Source organism: Ursus americanus, chromosome 25 (genome assembly GCF_024610735.1).
Source record: "Ursus americanus isolate L20-20 chromosome 25, mUrsAme1.1.p, whole genome shotgun sequence".
NCBI classification, from domain to species: domain Eukaryota; kingdom Metazoa; phylum Chordata; class Mammalia; order Carnivora; family Ursidae; genus Ursus; species Ursus americanus.
The window spans coordinates 8,086,107-8,103,978 of NC_142151.1; the positions used below are offsets into that span (position 1 = coordinate 8,086,107).

At 48.4% G+C, this 17,872-nt stretch overlaps 1 protein-coding gene across 5 annotated transcripts in view; it reads right to left on the reverse strand.

Moving 5' to 3' along the window:
- Nucleotides 1–17,872, reverse strand: part of VWF (von Willebrand factor) — a 134,846-nt gene that overhangs the window by 30,267 nt on the left and 86,707 nt on the right. For all 5 annotated transcript variants that reach the window (XM_087855562.1, XM_045781154.2, XM_087855563.1 and 2 more), the window contains 11 exons: nt 15,343–16,721; nt 13,075–13,191; nt 12,838–12,978; nt 12,430–12,573; nt 9,733–9,897; nt 8,774–8,817; nt 8,280–8,457; nt 4,116–4,336; nt 2,745–2,937; nt 2,234–2,575; nt 416–615 (listed from right to left, as the gene is read on the reverse strand). In XM_087855562.1, coding sequence (XP_087711688.1) covers nt 416–615; nt 2,234–2,575; nt 2,745–2,937; nt 4,116–4,336; nt 8,280–8,457; nt 8,774–8,817; nt 9,733–9,897; nt 12,430–12,573; nt 12,838–12,978; nt 13,075–13,191; nt 15,343–16,721 — 3,124 coding nt within the window. The remainder of the gene's footprint in view (nt 1–415; nt 616–2,233; nt 2,576–2,744; nt 2,938–4,115; nt 4,337–8,279; nt 8,458–8,773; nt 8,818–9,732; nt 9,898–12,429; nt 12,574–12,837; nt 12,979–13,074; nt 13,192–15,342; nt 16,722–17,872) is intronic.

Sequence of the window (17,872 nt, forward strand, 5' to 3'; positions counted from 1 at the left end):
AGAGGGCTTAGTACAATGCAAGGTACATAATATAGCTTTACATAATATAATCATAGTAGACACCACTATTAGTATAAATATTCTCTTCCCATCCCCTTCTGGGTTCCTGTAGCCTTCTACTTACATCAATATAATGATGATAGTAGTAGTAGTGGTGGCGGTGGTGGTGGTAGTAACGTGTTATTAATACTTTGGTGTTTGCTTGTGCAGCTAATATATGACAGACCCGGGATTTGAACCAAGATGTGTCTGGCTCCAAAGCCATTAGGCCATACTGCTTCCCTATTCTTTAGAGATCCCTTTAAGAGTTGATCTTTGCTGCCACCGTTGAAGGAGACCAGCCACGGTGAACACTTCACCCTACCGACCCAAGGGAGAAGTAGCCCCATGGGAGGCTTTGGACCGAGGCTCCTACCTGGCGCCGGACTCCATCCTCACTGACGCACTGGGTACAGGCCTCCTCGGGGACACAGCTACCTTGCAGCATGACTCGGTTTGGGGGGCAGAAGCAGCCTTCAGAGGGATGGTCCCCACAGGAGCTCGTATTGCCTTCACAGAGCCGGGGGCAGCCACGCTCACAGTGGTTGTACACCAGGGATGGTGGGCATGACATATCTACGGACGGAGAACGAGGTCACACTCAGCCCACACCAACAGAGAGAAACAGAGGTGCGGCTGCTTCAAAGAGGCTGATCATCTGACAAACTTGCTGGGGCAGAAATGGCTAATTTCTACCCATTTGTATTCCCTCCATTTTCCATAGACGTAAACCTTTAAGTTAGGCACCTCACCGCAGAATACAGACTACATTTCCCGACCTCCCTTGCCGCTAACTGTAGTCACGTGACGACAGCTCTGACCAATGAACTGTAAGCGCAAATGTAGACGCCAATAGCGGCTTCCAGGAATCTTTTTTTAAAGGACGGCGGCGCGTGCCTTTTGTCCCTTTTCCCTTCTTCCCCCACGCCGCTGTTTGGAACCTGGATGTGACAGCTAGAGCTCCATCTTAAACCATGAGAAAAAAGCACACCCAAGTGAGGACAGAGCAAAAAACTAGAATCCAGTTTGAAACCCAGAAATCCCTCTGATCAACTGTGTGAGAGAGAATTTCCTTCTCTGTTACTTGAGCCAAAGTTCATCCTAACAGATGATGTGAGCTGTGTAGCCTTCACAAGTTTTATGGGTTTTTCTTTTGATTACAGGTATATTGAATCGAAAAATCCTCTTAAATTAAATAAGGAATCCACAGCTAGGAAGAGTTGCCTGGAGAAAAGGTACAAGAGGACTCACTTGTCCCACTCTAGGCCTGCTCAACCCCTTCTCACGGTGCCAAGGCAGGTGGCAGGAGTGTCTAAGGATTTAGAGTACCAAGCATTTTCCTGTAAATGCACAATAAGTAGCCAGGGGTAGACAAAGAAATTAGTAGGTAGAGAAGGACTATGGGTAACTCAGGAACTATCATTTGTCCCTTGATCTGCAGGCAGGTTGAAATGAGGCAGAACAGCAGAGCGGGAAGGAACCTAGGGGTTGTCTAGTCCAACCATCTGATTCTGAGGTGCAGAACGCAAGGTCCAGATAGACACAGAACAACTGATCACCCCCTGAGCTGGCACTAGGGTGCCCAAGTCCTCCAGCCACAGGTTAGAGCTGTGACAGCTCTATGATTATAAACTCTGAGACTCAAAGATGCTTGCATATATTGATTTCCCTCCAGAGAAAATCAGGGATTATATTCAATAATGGGGGGGGGGGCGCTGAAGTTCAGTGTTCTTTTCACTCTAGCGCCCCCTGAGGCAGGAGTCACATCTGATTCATTATGGTATCCCCTACATGCTAAATGATAAATAAATGCCAAGTCCAAGTAGGGGAGCTGACCTTGGGGAGGAACCTCCATAGCAATCCCATGGTCTTTGTAATTAAGATGCTTCTTGGTATTTCAGTGGCAAAATTCCACTCACACTTCAACATCCTTTGCTGATGCCTGTATGTATCCAATACATTAAAGTCACTTTTGTCTGACTTACAGAAACACTTCTGTTTACACAGACATTCTACACTCAGATTACTGAGACATCTACCATCTTATTTGATCCTAAATGGGATCCTAGGTAATAGGAAAAGCGGGGAATTTGATCTTTATCATCCAGAAAAAGAATATGAGGCCCAGAGAGGATTGAGTGAGCCCACAATTAGTTGGCCTTCACAACTTTACAGGACACCTATGGAGACTCACCACAGAAATTGGTCCTCCTCCAGTCAACACAGACCCCTTTGGTCCGACAGAGGTGGGCATACAAGGCGATCGCCTCACACACCTGCTCCTGGTGGCAACTGTCTTGCTGGCACATGGCGTAAAAGGTGGCCGGAGCGAGAACCTTGTGGCACTCAGCAAACAATTCTGAGAGGAGGACCTGGCAGTGGGAGCTGCTGGAGACAGGACACTGCTCCCAGGAGATCGGCTGGCATGTCTTCCCTGGCTCCTGCATGGTCCATTCCTGGACAAGTGCTCTCCAGTCTGTGGTGACCGTGCCATCCCTTAGCACGAAGTCATTGGCTGCGTTCTCGTCACAGATCCCTAGATGGATGGGGAAAGGCAAGATTGGTAGCCCTGGGTGCCCACGTATTGATGCTTGGAGACCTGGCCATTCTCCATGCCCACCAGTGTCTGAACCTTACAATCAACTAGACCCAGAAATACAAGCAGCCAAGAGTCCTGAGACTAGAGCAAAGGAGAATGTTCTCACCACAGAGACCATACGTCTTCGAAGCAAAGGTCTTGGGGCTGAGCTGCAGCTGGAACTCATTATTCCGTGGAGTGAACATGAAGATGTGGCCAAGATGGTTGAATCTGATCTCATACATGATGGTGCCATAGACATTGACCTCCATGTCCCCACCCACGTATGGGACAGGGACCAGTCTCCCATTCACTGTCAGCTGTCCAAAGAAGACAGTGATTCATCAGTAGTCATAGCACTAAGGAATCCTAGAATTTTGCTCTTCTTCCCGAAGTTACTGACAGTCCCTTCTCTCAACTCCAGTGTCAGCCACGAACTCTGATATGTGGCAGTAGCTCATCGAAGGTAAAGGGGCTTTGCAGACCTTGACAGGTTATTAGAATCCCATATGGATGGCCATGCTCCTGGAACCCGTAAGCCCAGGGGATAAAGCCAGCCTTGAGTCTGTGTGCATTCAACAGGGAAGGACGCAACCCCTCCCAGATAGGCTGAGAAAGTTGCCTTTTGCCAACTCAAGGAGCGTCACGTGGGACTATGTTAAGTCCATGTATATATGTATGTATGTATGTACTATGTATTTTTGGTCGCTAGCTCTTTGGTGGCCCCACGATACATCATGTCAAGCATATTTTTAAAAAGTAGTCATGTATCACAAGGAACATAATTTTTCATGTTAAAAATTTTGGAAGGCTTTTTTTTATTTTAAAATTTGGGGCTGTGAGTTGTTCATTTAATATAGGCCTGGCTATGATTTTTCGGTAATTAGTGTGCCTATTCAGGAATTCTTACAAAATGAGAAGAGCTAACCTATAAGCTTGTTATCACAACTTGAAATATTTAGGATTTCACATCATGAAATACTTAGGATTTCTAAACGAACAAATAAAGAAGTTGGCATCACAGAACCTTTTGTAAACATTTAGTCAAACATTTATTTTTTACCAGTTTTGCAGTTTTCTCTTTGAATTCTGGAGCCATACATTTTGTTTAGGCCCTAAATATTTTCAAAGGCCCTAACTGAAGCCCAAAATATTCTCCTATGGGAAGCTCACAGGCCCCAGGCATGGGGCTCATAATGCCTGCTGGGTAAACAGCCCTGGTGCCAACGCAGTGTTCGACCAGCACCAGAAACCAGCACTACCCTTATGATTTAATGCTACCTAAAATTGATCCTTTCTTACCAATCTGGGCCCAGAACAACATGAAATCGTGCCCCCAGGAAGATGGAAGTGATCCCCTCCTAAGAAGGTGGTGTTCTACCAGTGAGGCAGAAGGCAGAGCCCCTGACAGACACACCAGCTAGCACCAAGCACCAGCAGGGGCTTCCTCGAGGTTCTGTTGCTGCCTTACGTGGGCCCCACAGAAAGCACCTCTCACCTGCATGTCACTGTGGAGCTCAACTGAGAGGCCGTCATGCTTCACCTCGATGGATTTCATGCAGGCCTGCCTCACCCCAGGGCTGCAGACACCATTATGGAGAATCACCTCCAGGTCCTGCTCCTTGTTTTGAAATAAGACATACGAGCAGCTGCCAGTCAGCTTGAAATTCTGCCCATCGAAGGTCACGATGTGCCGGGTAGAGCTGCCCATGCACACACCTGGACAGAAGAGAGCAAGGGATGGATGTGACGTTCTCCAAACTCCCGCACGTGCGAAGAGGCAGGTGTTACCATGCTGCACGCAGTTAACAGAGCTGATTGCTGAATGGGCCCTTTGAGGTCATGCAGTCTAACTTCCTCCTTTTTACAGATTAGGAAACAAATTCCGAGAGACGGAATAGCTTAGGTAAGTAACACTTGGCCAGGAAATATTTTTCTAGAGAAGGTTTAGAAGGACAAGTATCACATTAAAAAAACAAGGAAAATTATAGAGCCATACTTCCCAAAAACTTTAGCGTGCGAAGTGAATGATCTCCTCTACAGGGATGCCTTGGCCCAGGAAACAAAGTTAAGTCTCAGGGTTGTTAGGACTTGTTGAAATCATGAGGACCTAAGCGTATCATGAGCTTATGAGCTCATGGTAAAGAAAGTTCACCTAAAGACACATGTGTCCTTTCGGCTGCCAAGTTTCTAACAGTACAAGAGGCCATGTTGACTTGATCCTTTAAGAGATCACACAAGAGGAATATTTCTGGAGCCAAAACAAATGATTGGGTCTCAGCACTCCCTCATTTGCCACTCATTCATTCACACGATCAGCACATTCTCAAGGTTCCTATTAAAACACCACTTGGGAATACTAGTCATCTTGCATCTGCCTAAGACGATTCTGTAAAAAATCCCCCCATGGAAGGCACCACCGCCATGCGCAATTCAAAAGTTAATCTTGGACTGAAATGAAGCTGGAGATGAGCTTTCCAGAACAGACATGACCACAGCTACGGTGGTGGGTAAATAAAAGCCTAAGAACTAAGAGGCAGACTAGGTGGGTCGGGGAGAATGCGCTCATTTCCCTCACTAGCACCAGGTCCCTCACGCACAGCAACCTCCACCTGCACGAGTGCCCTGTAGGTCATGCCCACTGACAAAGGAAGGGGCTGAATGCACCAACTGTCAGAGCTGAGCAGCCTGCCAGGAGCTCTTCCACGCAAAACCTCCTGAGTCCTGGAACAGACGGTCCCTTCCAAGGGGCAGTACTGAATGCCATTGGGCCGCCGACACCCATGCTGCAAGCGGCCCCAGGACTCCAGCTGTGGAGAGTGTCATGGCTTAAGGAGATCAGCCCCAACCGTTGTGAGGATGTAACAAGTCACAGACAAAGAAGTGGTGTTAGCTCACCTGTGGCAAGTTAGCCAGAGCGGCTCTGCCCACCAGGGCATAAACTGTTACAGTGAAGCGGGTACTCTAGAGCCAGAGAAACTCAAGGTTGAAATTGGCTCCCACCCCTTGCTTGTACTGCAATCTGGGATAAATTACTTCACTTCTGTGATCCTCTCTTGCACCTGCTTCTGTCTTTGAACTCATAGAGAGGATTTCCGGGCTGTTTCTAAGCAAAAAAGGCAAAGCTCGTTTGTGAAGAAAGATAAACCTGGAATGAATGAGATGGGTTGCCTGTGCAGAAAAGGCAGAGGAAAGGGGACAGTGGAGTGACATCTGAGTAAACCTTTCTGTACACTCTCACATTTGGAGCCGTGCGAGTAATTCACGTACGAAAAACAAACAAATGAATAAAATCAGCAAGGATGGGGAGGAGGGAAATCCAAAGCGGAATACAAACAGAAACAAATTAAACTCATGGTAATGAAGAACATTAACTACACTGTAGGAAGGGGAGAAACTAACCTAAATAACTTTGGGGAGAAATGTACTATGTACTCAAAGACAAAGGACAAAAAGAATCGTATACAAATATTGTATGCTAGTTAGTAGATTTGTTTTCCATCCGGGCACTGGTTAGCAATTCTGAAACTACTTTATGTGTATCCTGGGAGTAAGCCGACATAGAAATATACTGTGGATAATGACAGCCAGGCTCCTCACTGTGTGAGGGAGGGAGTTGGGGATGTCAAAAGGACACGAGTCCAATTGAAAGGACTCCCAGTAGCCAAATCCGGAACCAGCTGACCAAGAAGATAAATAATCCTAGTAATTGATTCTACCCCCTAGAATAAAATAAGAAGCAATAAGTCAATATTGATACAAATAATTAACTGAATTAATAAATGACAGAGAAGGAAAAGTTCTTCCTTTCAGTACAATTCCAACTAGTAAATGTGGAGGGAATGATGGAAATCAAAAATCAGTACTTGGCAAACATCACAATAAAAATTGTTTCAGGTAAGGATCACCCATGCATGGTAAACTCAGTGGGTAAAAGTATATTTCCATAGCTCCAAAATATCTCTGTACACGATCACTGTTCACTGCTAGGAAGGAAACAGTAACTTTACATTGGAAAATTCTGGTAAATACCACCTAAACCAAGTGATGAAACTTAACATCACCTGTAATGAGGCAAATTAACATCATGTGCCTCCTCTTGAGGAACCAAAAAAGACACAGTGTGTCTTCTGGGGTATTCTTGACAACATGTATAACCTGAATCGAACTCAAATTGAGGGACATTCTACAAAATTACTAGCCAGAACTCTTCAAAAAAGGCCAAGGTTATAAATATTAAAGAAATACTAAGGATCTGTTGCAGATTTAAGGAGACTACAGAGACGTGACAGCCTAATGCCACGTGTGATTCTGGGTGGAATCCTGCATCTGAACAAAATACAGTAGTGGGACAACTGACAAAAACTAAGATTTTTATGGATGTATTTTACGGATGTTAACTCCTGATTGTGATTGTTTTACTGTGATTATGTAAGATACTCCAACCTGCGTAAAGATATACAGGAATTCTTTGTACCGTTCGTGCAACATTTTTTGTAAATCTGAAATTATTCAAAATGAAAGGTTTAAATGTTTTAAATGGTTTTAATTTAAATTTTTTTAATCCTTAAAAAAAGAACCTTAAGCAAGTTTTACTTCTTCTGAAAAAAGAGAATATAAAGAGAAAAAAAAGTCAAGGGTGTAAAGGAATTCCAGAGGGGTATTAAGGGACTGAATTTCAGAAGAAATTTGTTGGCACAAAGCTCCTATTGCTTTGTGAGTCTCACACCCACAGGTGTACCACTAGGAACAAATGGGACACCCAAGCCTATGAACAGAACTTTCAAGAGGCCCCTCCCAGACATGGGTTTGCGTCCCATAAGCAGAAGACAGCCCTGTCCTGCGTGCAGGCAGCCCAAACTGAGATTAGGGAGCTGTTTTAACTCTAACTCAAGTTTAAGGTTTTGATAACTACACAGGAGTGGACGCCTAATTACCAAGTTGAAAATTTGCTTTATAATGTAAAGGAACCATAGAACTCTTTATGAGTAAACAGAAATGACATGAGGTCTGGAAGCATTCTCATCCAGTCCAGGGAGATCATTTAACCCATTAAATAAATTGTCAAGGGAGAGTGGGGTATAAAATAAAGTTTGCTTTTATCCCACCAGTTGTGTCTGTTCAGCATAGTAATTATGCTGAGTAGGTCCGCCAAACGCAACCATTTCTCCCAACCATGAGGCAGAGGGTTGACCCACCCCCATGGATGAATGCCCTCCATGGGTTTGCACAAGATGGAGTTGACTATGTCTTCCTCTTACACCAGGCCACTGTGATGACGTACCACAGCACCCAACTCCCATACAGCTCTAGGTGTGAGTGGACAGTTTTCTGGGGCATCACTCTCACTGCTACACTTCTCCAGCATAGACTCCAGAAGGCTGACTTGCCAACAGCCAGGCTGAGCACTGACTTCAGAAAATCAATTTTCCTTCTGGTTATGCATTATCTGGGGAAGTGCTTCCAAAGACACAGGAGAACAATGATCCCTGGGACTGAATGAAAACACGTCCAAAGGACACAAGGGGGAGGGAACATGGGTGAAGGGAGCATTTTGCATGTAGTGAGGAGGGAAAGGGCCTTCTGGTCTACCTCTTTGCAAGGCCATGCTAAAAGCACTGTCCCTATAACACCATCCAGGCTGGTGAAGCAATAGACTCACAGGGGCAGGTCCAGCGGCAGCCACAGGTCTCCTCCACCCTGAGAGGGGGCTGGCCATTGGGGCATGAAGGCCTTGGCCCCCGGTCACAGTTGACCCGATGACTCTTCAGCAAGGTCTGGCCATCTGGCAAGCAAGTCACTGTGTGGCACTGGTCTGGCAAAGTCCAGACGTCCCCAGGCTGCAGAAGAAAGAAGCAGATTTGGGCAGGCATAGGCTGAGTCAGTCCTGCCCTAAGCCCATCAACCGGGCAACTGACCCCCTCTAAGGACACAGAAACTAGAATTTGGACATGGGCCCAAGCAGCAAGGATGCAGAACACAAGATTTACAGGTGGAAACTCTACACACACACACACACACACACACACACACACAAAGCAGGATATAATGGTAAGAGCGAGAACCGGACCAAGACAGAAAGAGGAACAAGGGGGAACAAGCACCCCAAATACTCATTTCTGATCTTTCTTTCAAAGTCAGCTGAAAGGAACTCACCCTCTTCTCGTTCCCATCCTCATCCACACAGACTCTAACGAACCCTGAAACAGACACAAATAAGATCTGAGTTCCCACCCATTATGCAGAAGTTCCAAGCCATTCAAGATGTCTGCTTGGACCCCCAGGCTCGTCCATGAAGTGGACTTCACTCTGCAAAGGATCTGAAAGGGTTTAACGGTAAGGATGCAGGTCCGCCAGGCTAAGAGGTGGCCATCCTGTGGTTTTTCCTGCATGCTTTGTGTTTCTTAATAATTATGGCGATAACCACAGTAAGAACACAGAAATTCCTACAGTGCATGGTCGGTATCTCCTTTTCCCATTTCACATGTAGACCAGTGCCTAGTTAGGGGAAGGGGGAGGGAATGAGGCAAGAGCCCCAAAATCTGAAAGAGATCTTTAAGAGTCCTGCCAGGAGAGCTATCTTCCAGTAGGAAAGGGCAATAACTCTGTAGTAGGTATTGACTCACAGCTAGTTACTTAAGGAAAATAAAAACAGGTAAAAAAAAATCATATCTAGTAAAAAAAAATTCTAAGTCAATTTCAACTATGGTACTTTGGTATTAGATTCTATGTTGCTGTTTCTCCAAGGCCCTGTATACACATGCTGAAGATGGATAGAGGGCGTGGGGAAGAAGACCATGGTCGTGGGATGCTTGGGTTCCCGGCTTCTTTGTCCACGGTCACTCTGCACAAGTAAGCACAGGCTATCTCTGCTAAAGTCTTGATGGACAGTTAGCATGGAAGGAGGGCTGTACACAGAGAACCTTCTGGTCGCCCCTTGGACGTCTGTCGTACGAACTTTCCATGAGCAGAGACTTAAAGGTCCTGGTCTACGTAACCATCTTCCTCAAGGCCAGAGCTTATGCCTGGCCAACCTCAGGTCTCTAGAATGGGTTTTGTTGTTTGGGGTTTGTTTTTGTGTTTTGGGGGGGTAAGAAAGACATGAGGAGACTCACCAGAGCACAGCTTGTGGAAGAAGGAATTTCCCAGGGTGGCCACGGTGGAGAGGTCTTCGATTCGCTGAAGTCTTAGCACGTTGGAGCCGGCATTTGGACCTGCCAACCTCCTCAGCTGGGCCTCGTCATACCGATCCCCAATTCCAATGGGGAACACTGTCACTCCTGGGGTCAGCAGAGGAACAAGAAAGGGTCTGTGTCAACCTGCTTTGGTCAGCTGGACCCCAAATGGACAGACCTGAAGCTGTACCCCGCATCTGTACAGAGCCTCATGTTTTCCAGATGGGTCACCTAAACCAACCCTGTGAGCAAGACATTCAGTCAACTAACGTTAATGACACCACTCCGTGTTGGGTACAATTCTAAGCAATGGGGACACAGTGAGCCGAGCAGGTGAAGTCCCTGTCTTTGTGGCCCTCGCATGGAGCAGAGACAGACGCCAAACACAAAAATAAGTAAATATCCAGTATTTCAGATGTGTATGAGTGCTTAGGAAAAAAACAAGATGGGATATGAGGATGGGAGTGCCCAGGGGTAGGAGTGGGAATTACTGTTTCTCGCAAGATGGCTAGAGAAGCATTTGGTGAAGAGATGACATCCAAGCAGAGACCTGAAGTAAGGACTGAAGGAGCCACGAGGATATCCCAAGCAGAGGGAACAGTGAGCACAAGGGCCCAAGCGGAAGTATGAGAGCACGCTCCAGGGTGGCAGGAACAGAGCAAATAAGAGAGGGGGTGAGGCACAGACCATGCAAAGCTTCATAGGCCACGTAAGGACACAACATGTTCTCTGAATGAAATGGGAAGCCAGCCAAGACTATGGAGCTGAGGAGTGACATGGGCTGACCAATTTTTTTTAAGATTTGCTTATTTTAAGGGGGGAAAGGACAGAGGAAGAGGGAGAGAGAGAATCCTCAAGCAGACTCTGCACTGAGCGTGGAGCCCGACCCTGGGCTCGATCCCACAACCCTGAGATCACGACCTGAGCCGAAATCAAAAGTCAGGCCCTTAACCGACTGAGCCTCCCAAGCGCCGTGGGGCTGACCAATTTTTAAAGGGTCGCTACCATTGCCATGTTGATTATGAACTACAGGGGACAAGGGTGGCGGCTGGAGTTCCATCAGAAAGCTCTTACAATTGTCCAGGTGGGAGACAGGGGTGGCCGTGGTGGGCGTGGTATGGCGTGGTGGGATTCTCAATATATCTGAAGACAGAGCTGTAGTTTGTGGACAGGGGTCTGAGAGAGAAAGAGGAATCACAGATGCTGAAGTTTTTGGCCTGAGCAACTGAAAGGACGGAATTGCCATTGTCTCCGATGGGAAAGACTGTAGAAGGAGATTCAGGTGTGAATTTGGTTATGCTGAGTTTCTCTTTAGAACATCGAGGTGGAGTCAAGGCGAGAGATCCAGGCAGGAGACAGGAATATTGTCTGTGGTCAGTGGTGTATGAACAGATTTAGACCCATGAAACTGAATGAGACCACCCCCGGGGGGGTGAGTGTAAGAAGAGAAAACATCATAGGCTGCACTCCGGAGTATGAGAAACTGAGGCTTTCAACAGTTAAATGACTTGCCCTAGAGCACGTCTGTTTTCCCCAGACTGCAACTGCTTGGGATTCATGATACTAGAGAAGACATGTGTCCATCCTGAAATTCCCAAATTCAGTTCTCCGGAAAGTTATAGGTATTTGCAGTTTGCTTAAAGTTAGAGCTGATTTTCTACCGGCAACTTTTCTGTTCTCATTAGCTCACTGTATGACCAAATGTATATCCTTTCCCTTTTAGGGTCCTTTTCCCTAAAATAATCAATTTCATAAACTCCCCTTCATTCACTCAACAAACATTAGATGGCCACCTATTTTGTGCATCATGCACAGATGACAGGAAAATAAGCAAGATGTTGCCCTTGCCTTCCAAGACCTCCAAGTTCTGCAAGAAACAGATATGTAACCAACAAATACAACATGTCTTGCACGTGTTGAGTTATTCAGATGTGATACAGAAAAGGGAGTGAATAACTCTCTTAGGAAGACATCAGAGCAAAGACAACTCCAGAGCAGGGTTTTGAAGGATGAACAAGTCTCCAGGTGGCCACACAAGGATTTAACATCATTCCACTCACCCGGCCCTCCCCTGGCACGATGCCACCTGCCCTGGCTCCCATTTCATTGCTATTCACAGCATAGGTTAGCATGGGGCACCGAGCCTGGGTCATGCTCACACCTGTCCCTTTTCCTAAAGCTGCACCCTTTCTCTTTTCAGACCAGCACCCCACCCACACCTGTTAGGCTGGTACTGGAAGAGGGCTCTGCATACGTGCAGGTCTGATGGTTCCCACGGCCCCATAATGAGTCACTCTGGCCTCAGAAGTGGTGAGAGTGGGGACAGAGCAAGGACACCACCTCAAAAAAGAAAGGTGTGGAGGTCTGACCCAGCCCTGGACACAAAGGGAAAATGTGGGGAAATTACAGGTGACAGCCGAAAGCACGCAGACCAATGAAGGACAAACGCATATTTGTTACTGTTTGGTTTCTAAGTAACATGGGGATTGGGCCACTTCCTGCTGTTTGAAACCAGGCCACACGTGGCCCTGCAGCACTCACAACCACCAAGTCCACCCAAAAGCACCCCCCGCCCCGGCCCACTTTCAGTCCTCTGGTGGTTTAGGAGAGTCTCGGGGTCGTACACTGGACACTTACGGTTGGACGTGGCGGCATCGGCTGCAGCATCCACCGAATCCGCGGAGACATCTGTGACTAGGATGACCACCACCTTCGAGGCTCCAGGCCTGGCACCGTGCACTTCTGAGGTGACATAGCGCACAGCATAGTCCAAAGCATCCCCTGAGAATGGAGAACAGAACGCACCAAGTCAGTCCTGACCGCAGGAACGTCGGGCATCCTGTCTCACGGGAGATCCTTAGGTGGTCAAAACGGAACGATTCAGAGACAGAGAAACACACACTGAGAACCGGAAGAGCAGCTAGGCCCACGCACTTTACCAGAAAGGAAACTAGCCCAACGAGCCAAGGGACCGGCCAAGGTCACTCAGCCCTGGATGCCAAGAATCAAGACCAGACGAAGCTCCTGGCCATAGCAGCAGGTTACCAATGTGACTGAGGCCTCCCTCCCGCTGCATGAGGTCCACGTGGCTCAGGAGATGGGCTTTCTCATAGGCCACGTTCCATGGCACGGCGGCGGTGGTGGTACTCCCGTACTGCAGCACGGAGACCTGCATGAGCTGGGGCCCTGACAGGAAAGACAATATGGGAATCGCATCCTGGATCGGGTGGAGCCCCCAGAAAGCGCTCCTTCCCCACCCGCTCCTTCCAGGGCATCACTCACCTATATTAGCTCTTGAAATGAAAGCCTTGGCGAAACTCTTCATCTCCTCAAAGTAAGAAGCGGGGAAGCTGGAGGAGCCGTCCAGGAGGAGGGCCACGTCCAGGGGCTGGCTGCAGTCTGTGAAGAGAGCAGGAGGGTGAGCACGCAGGGGCAGCAGGGGGCCGGCCTCCAGGCCCCCCCAGCATACGGCGCATCCAAGGGGAGCAGGATGCTGCCGGCCGCGTGGCACCACAAAGGGGAGGGTGTCTCCCCTGGTCCCGCACGGTGGGAACACGGGCCAGGGAGGAGCAAGAAGGGCCCATGAGTGCCCCAGGTCTGGACACATTGGAAAGACTCCGAGTCCACACAGAGGCAGTTTATATGCCTACAGATGAAAGTGAGAGGCATCGGCGCCCTCAGTAACTGGAGGCTGCCACTCTTCGAGAATTGAACAAAATACCGGAGTGGCACAATAAGGAGATAGGTAGCTAAAGGAGAGGGAGTGGCAGCCGAGGGCTAGGGGACAGGCTTGTGTGCTGTCAGATGTTAGGGCTGGTCAACGTGCTCTATGGTGGTCCAGCTGTGCATGACCGGAGCTCCTGGTAATGTCTGGGCAGAGTCACGATCACAGCGCAGAAACAGCCTCTGGCCAAAAGGCCATGCAGAGATTTGATAAGATGATACTAGTGCTGTTCTGCTCAGCAGAAACACCACAAGAATGTCAATAAACCTGTGGCTCTGGTTAAAACAAAAACCAAGATACAAAGGCACTTACACCAAGTGCAAGGATCAGAAGACGTTAAAAGAAAGTTATTCTGGTGAAAGTCTTTCATTTTCCTTGCGTAAATACCCGATAGTGGAATTACCGGATTATATGGTATTTCGATTTTTAACTTTTTGAGTAACCTCCATACTCTTTTCCACCAATTTGCATTCCCGCCAGCAGTGCACAAGGGTTCTTCTTCCCACACCCTCGAAAAGATACAGGCACCCCTATGTTTACTGCAGCAGTGTTTACAGCAGCCAAGACATGGAAGCAGCCCGTGTCCATCCACAGATGAGTGGATAAAGAAGATGTGGTGTACACACACACACACACACACACACACACACCAGAATGTACTATTATTCAACCATAAGAAGAATGAAGTATTGCCATTTGCAACAACATGGGTAGAGCAAGAGGGTTGACCTAATGCTAAGTGAAATAAGTCAGAGAAATGCAAATACCATATGATTTTACTCACATGTGGAATTCAAGAAACAAAACAAATGAACGAAGAAAAAAGACGCAAATCAAAAAAAACAAGCTCTTAACTACAGAGAACAAATTTGTGGTTGCCAGAGGGGAGGGGCGGGGGGGGAGGGGTGAAGTAGGTGAATGGGATTAAGAGCGCTTATCGTGATGAGCACTGAATCGTTGAATCACTATGTTGTACACCTGAAACTAATATAACACTGTGCGTTAATTATACTTCAATTAGAAAAAACAATAAAGCTCTTTGGGGGGAAAAAAAAAGAAGTTATTCTGGGATGGTCCCAAACACACCAAGGAATGTCTTCAACATTCTGCTCAAGAACTAGGACCTGATTAGACATTAGCATCAGTTAAGAAGAGGGTCACATAGCTCTGGGGGCAACCAGTTTTTGAGCACTTGGCTGTGTGCCGAGTACTGTTCTAAGCATTTCACAAGCACTATTGTTATGCCTATTTTACAGATGAGCAGACATACACAGAGGCACTTACTCAAAATTACCCCAAATTACCAAAAATAAATTGCCCCAAATTCCCCAGCTGGTAAGTGGCAGCGTTGAATTTCAAACCAAGGCAGTCTGGCTCTAGAATCTGAGGACTAAACCCGTCACCTAACTTCCTGGCTTTGCCCCAAAGATCACCAGCTACTTAGAGTGATTTTATCCGTCCACCATGGTCAAAGCTGAGAGTCACCAAATTTAACAGGTTACCTCTAAAGCAAGGAGTAGGATTGGTTGGGGATGAGGCTGTGTGATAAAGCAAGACTTGTATTTTTCACTGTATATCCTTGATATTGTTTACATTTTAAAAGCAGCCTGGTGTAACCTCTGAACTTACAAGCACACTCAGTAAGGAAAGATCCTGCCCCCTGAAAGGATCACAGTTGCATACCCCCGGTTGGGAGGTGAGGAAACAAGGCTCTCTGAAGACCAGGGTTGACTGAAGACACAGAGCAGGGAAGCAGGATTAGAACCCAAGAACTGCATTGCCGCCAGCCCGCGGCAGCCCTCCCATCGGGCAAGATGCCTGCATACCTGGGGTGGGGGCGAGGGTGGGGGCCTGTGGCCCCTCTCCAGAGCAGCACCTCTGCAGCACCAGATCAGGGGCCTCTCGGGGCAGCGTCTCAAAGTCCTGGATGAGGATGGGGGCATTGGGCCAGCTAATGCGCTCCAGCTCCTGCACATTGGTGTGAGGACCCACCCCAATGGGCACAACCTGGATGTCTCCAGGCATCCGCTTGATCTCATCAGAGGCAGGGTTTCCTGTGACCATGTAGACCAGGTTAGGGACCTGTTCCCGGTCCCCCTGGCTGACAGAGAAGCTGTGTTCAGACAGGTACTGCAGGGCCAGCCCGGTGTTGGTCCTGTTGCCGCCCCGGTATCGGATCTCCCGCACGTGCTGCAGGACCTCCCCCTTGGACTGGGCCTCGCTGAAGGTGTACTCCACGGCCACCGTGTACGAGTACTGCAGCACCGTGACGTGGATGCTGTCCTGGCCCACGTCCATCCGCTGAATCACCTCCTCCATGAACTCCCTGCTCTTGTTAAAGTTGGCCTCGCCAATTTTGTCCGACCCTTCCAGGACAAACACCACATCCAGAACCATGGAGTTCCTTTTGGGTCCTGATGATGGAACCCCCAAGAGCTCCGGACCCACAGTGACCGGGACCATAGGGGGGTGCTGGGTAGGGGCAGGTGCTTCAGGGGCAAGGTCACAGAGGTAGTTGATAATCTCGTCCCTTCGCTGCTCCAGCTCGTCCACACCACTGAGCACGAAGGCCTTGTTCTCGGGTGCCTGCTTCTCGATGTTGCGGATCTGCTTGAGGTTGGCGTGGGGCCCAATGCCCACGGGGATCACAATGACTTTCTTCTTCTTCAGGCCTTGCACGTAGCGGATCAAATTCCGGGCCAGCCTCGGGGGCTCCTGGCTGGCCATCAGGAGCAGGGCGATGCGGGACGCTTCGGGGCGGTCGATCTTGCCAAAGATCTGGAACAGCGTGTACTTCAAGACCTCGCTGGTGGAGGCCACCTCGCTGCCCACGTACTTCACCTGGCTGGCGATGCGCCGCAGCTCCGACGGTCGCTTCCGGTCCTTGAGCTCAAGGTAGGCGTGGGAGCCATCGTGGTACTCCACCACGGCCACGCGGATCCGCTTCTGGGAGATATGCAGACGCTCCATCATGCCGACCACGAAGACCTTCAGCACTTGGAACTCGTCCTCGGACAGCTTGGAGGAGCCATCTAGCAGGAAAACCAGGTCCAGAAGCTTGCTGCAGTAGAAGTCATGGAGGGGCGGCTCTGGGGTGTCCTCCACATACACGGTGGTGGAGGCGACAGGGCCTTCCGTGGGGGGCACCACGAGGCCTCCCGGTTCCCTGCAGGCCTCACAGGTGAGGTTGACGCCCTCACAATGACTGCAGTAGAGAGAGAAAACCAGAAATGGTTGAGGAAGAACCTCTGGGCACTTCTCAGCCTTATCTAGAGCCATTCCACGCCTGCCTGTTCAACGACCTGCCTGGCCTACCTGAGCTTAGCTCCCATGGATCACTCCCCACCCAAGTGACACATCATTTTGTAACATAGGTCCCCAAATAGCACCCCTACACATGCGGCAAAGGCCTCCCTTTATTCTAGAAGCCAAATCTCCAACCTCTCGTAGCACCTGAGGAAGAATCTTTCTTGCTGCTAGGCCATCCACACAGCCATCCAAAGTCAATGTCTTTTCAACCTACACCACTAGCAGCATAAATAGTTAATTATAATCCAAAAACAAATATATCCAATATATCCAAAACCCTCCCAAGGGTCTCCAAAAACAAATATAGCTCTAAAATGTTGATGCTGGCCAAGGCATGTGAATGTCCTATTGAAGATAAATGCTTTACCCTATTTATTGTACCAGAATTTAAGCCGAATAAATTTTGTACCATGTTTAATACATTGGGCCTTAAGAAACACAGAAAAAAGTGGAGTAAAAACATTCTAGAAAGATGAACAAAGATTCAAAATCCCAACTTTATCCCATAACAAAGTTGGAAATAGTATTCAGGAAGGTCCAAGATGTTAGAGGAAAAGACAGTGGCTCGTTCTTTCATTCCTCCAACCATGTGGTGAGCACCTGCCATATGCCAGGGAGAGCCTAGGCCCTGCACCCAGCCCCAAGCGCATACCCCAAGTCCGTAGCAGAGCATTTGCCCTCACATAAATTCTGGCACTACCAGGCCAAGTTTCCAGTCCCGTCTGGTAACTCCTCACCAGTGTCCTAGAAATGGCAAAGTATGCCAGACCACAGGTGAAATCAGTGCCCTATGGGAGACACCCATAGAGGCCAGGACCTTCTCCTATTTGTATGCTCTGCCTTCAAACGAAGCAACTTGCCTTCAGCACCCCCAGTAAAGCCGAGAGGCAGCAGTGCCCTGAGCCCTGAGAAGTGTCCCCTATGGCTTGCCTCCCAGGCGATGTCCCCAGCCTGCTTTGGAATTACTGTCCGCAGCTGTCTGAAGCCATGGTATGCACCCTGGTAGCTGCCCCTGCCCACAGTCCAGCAGGGGCAGGTTGGGAGAGG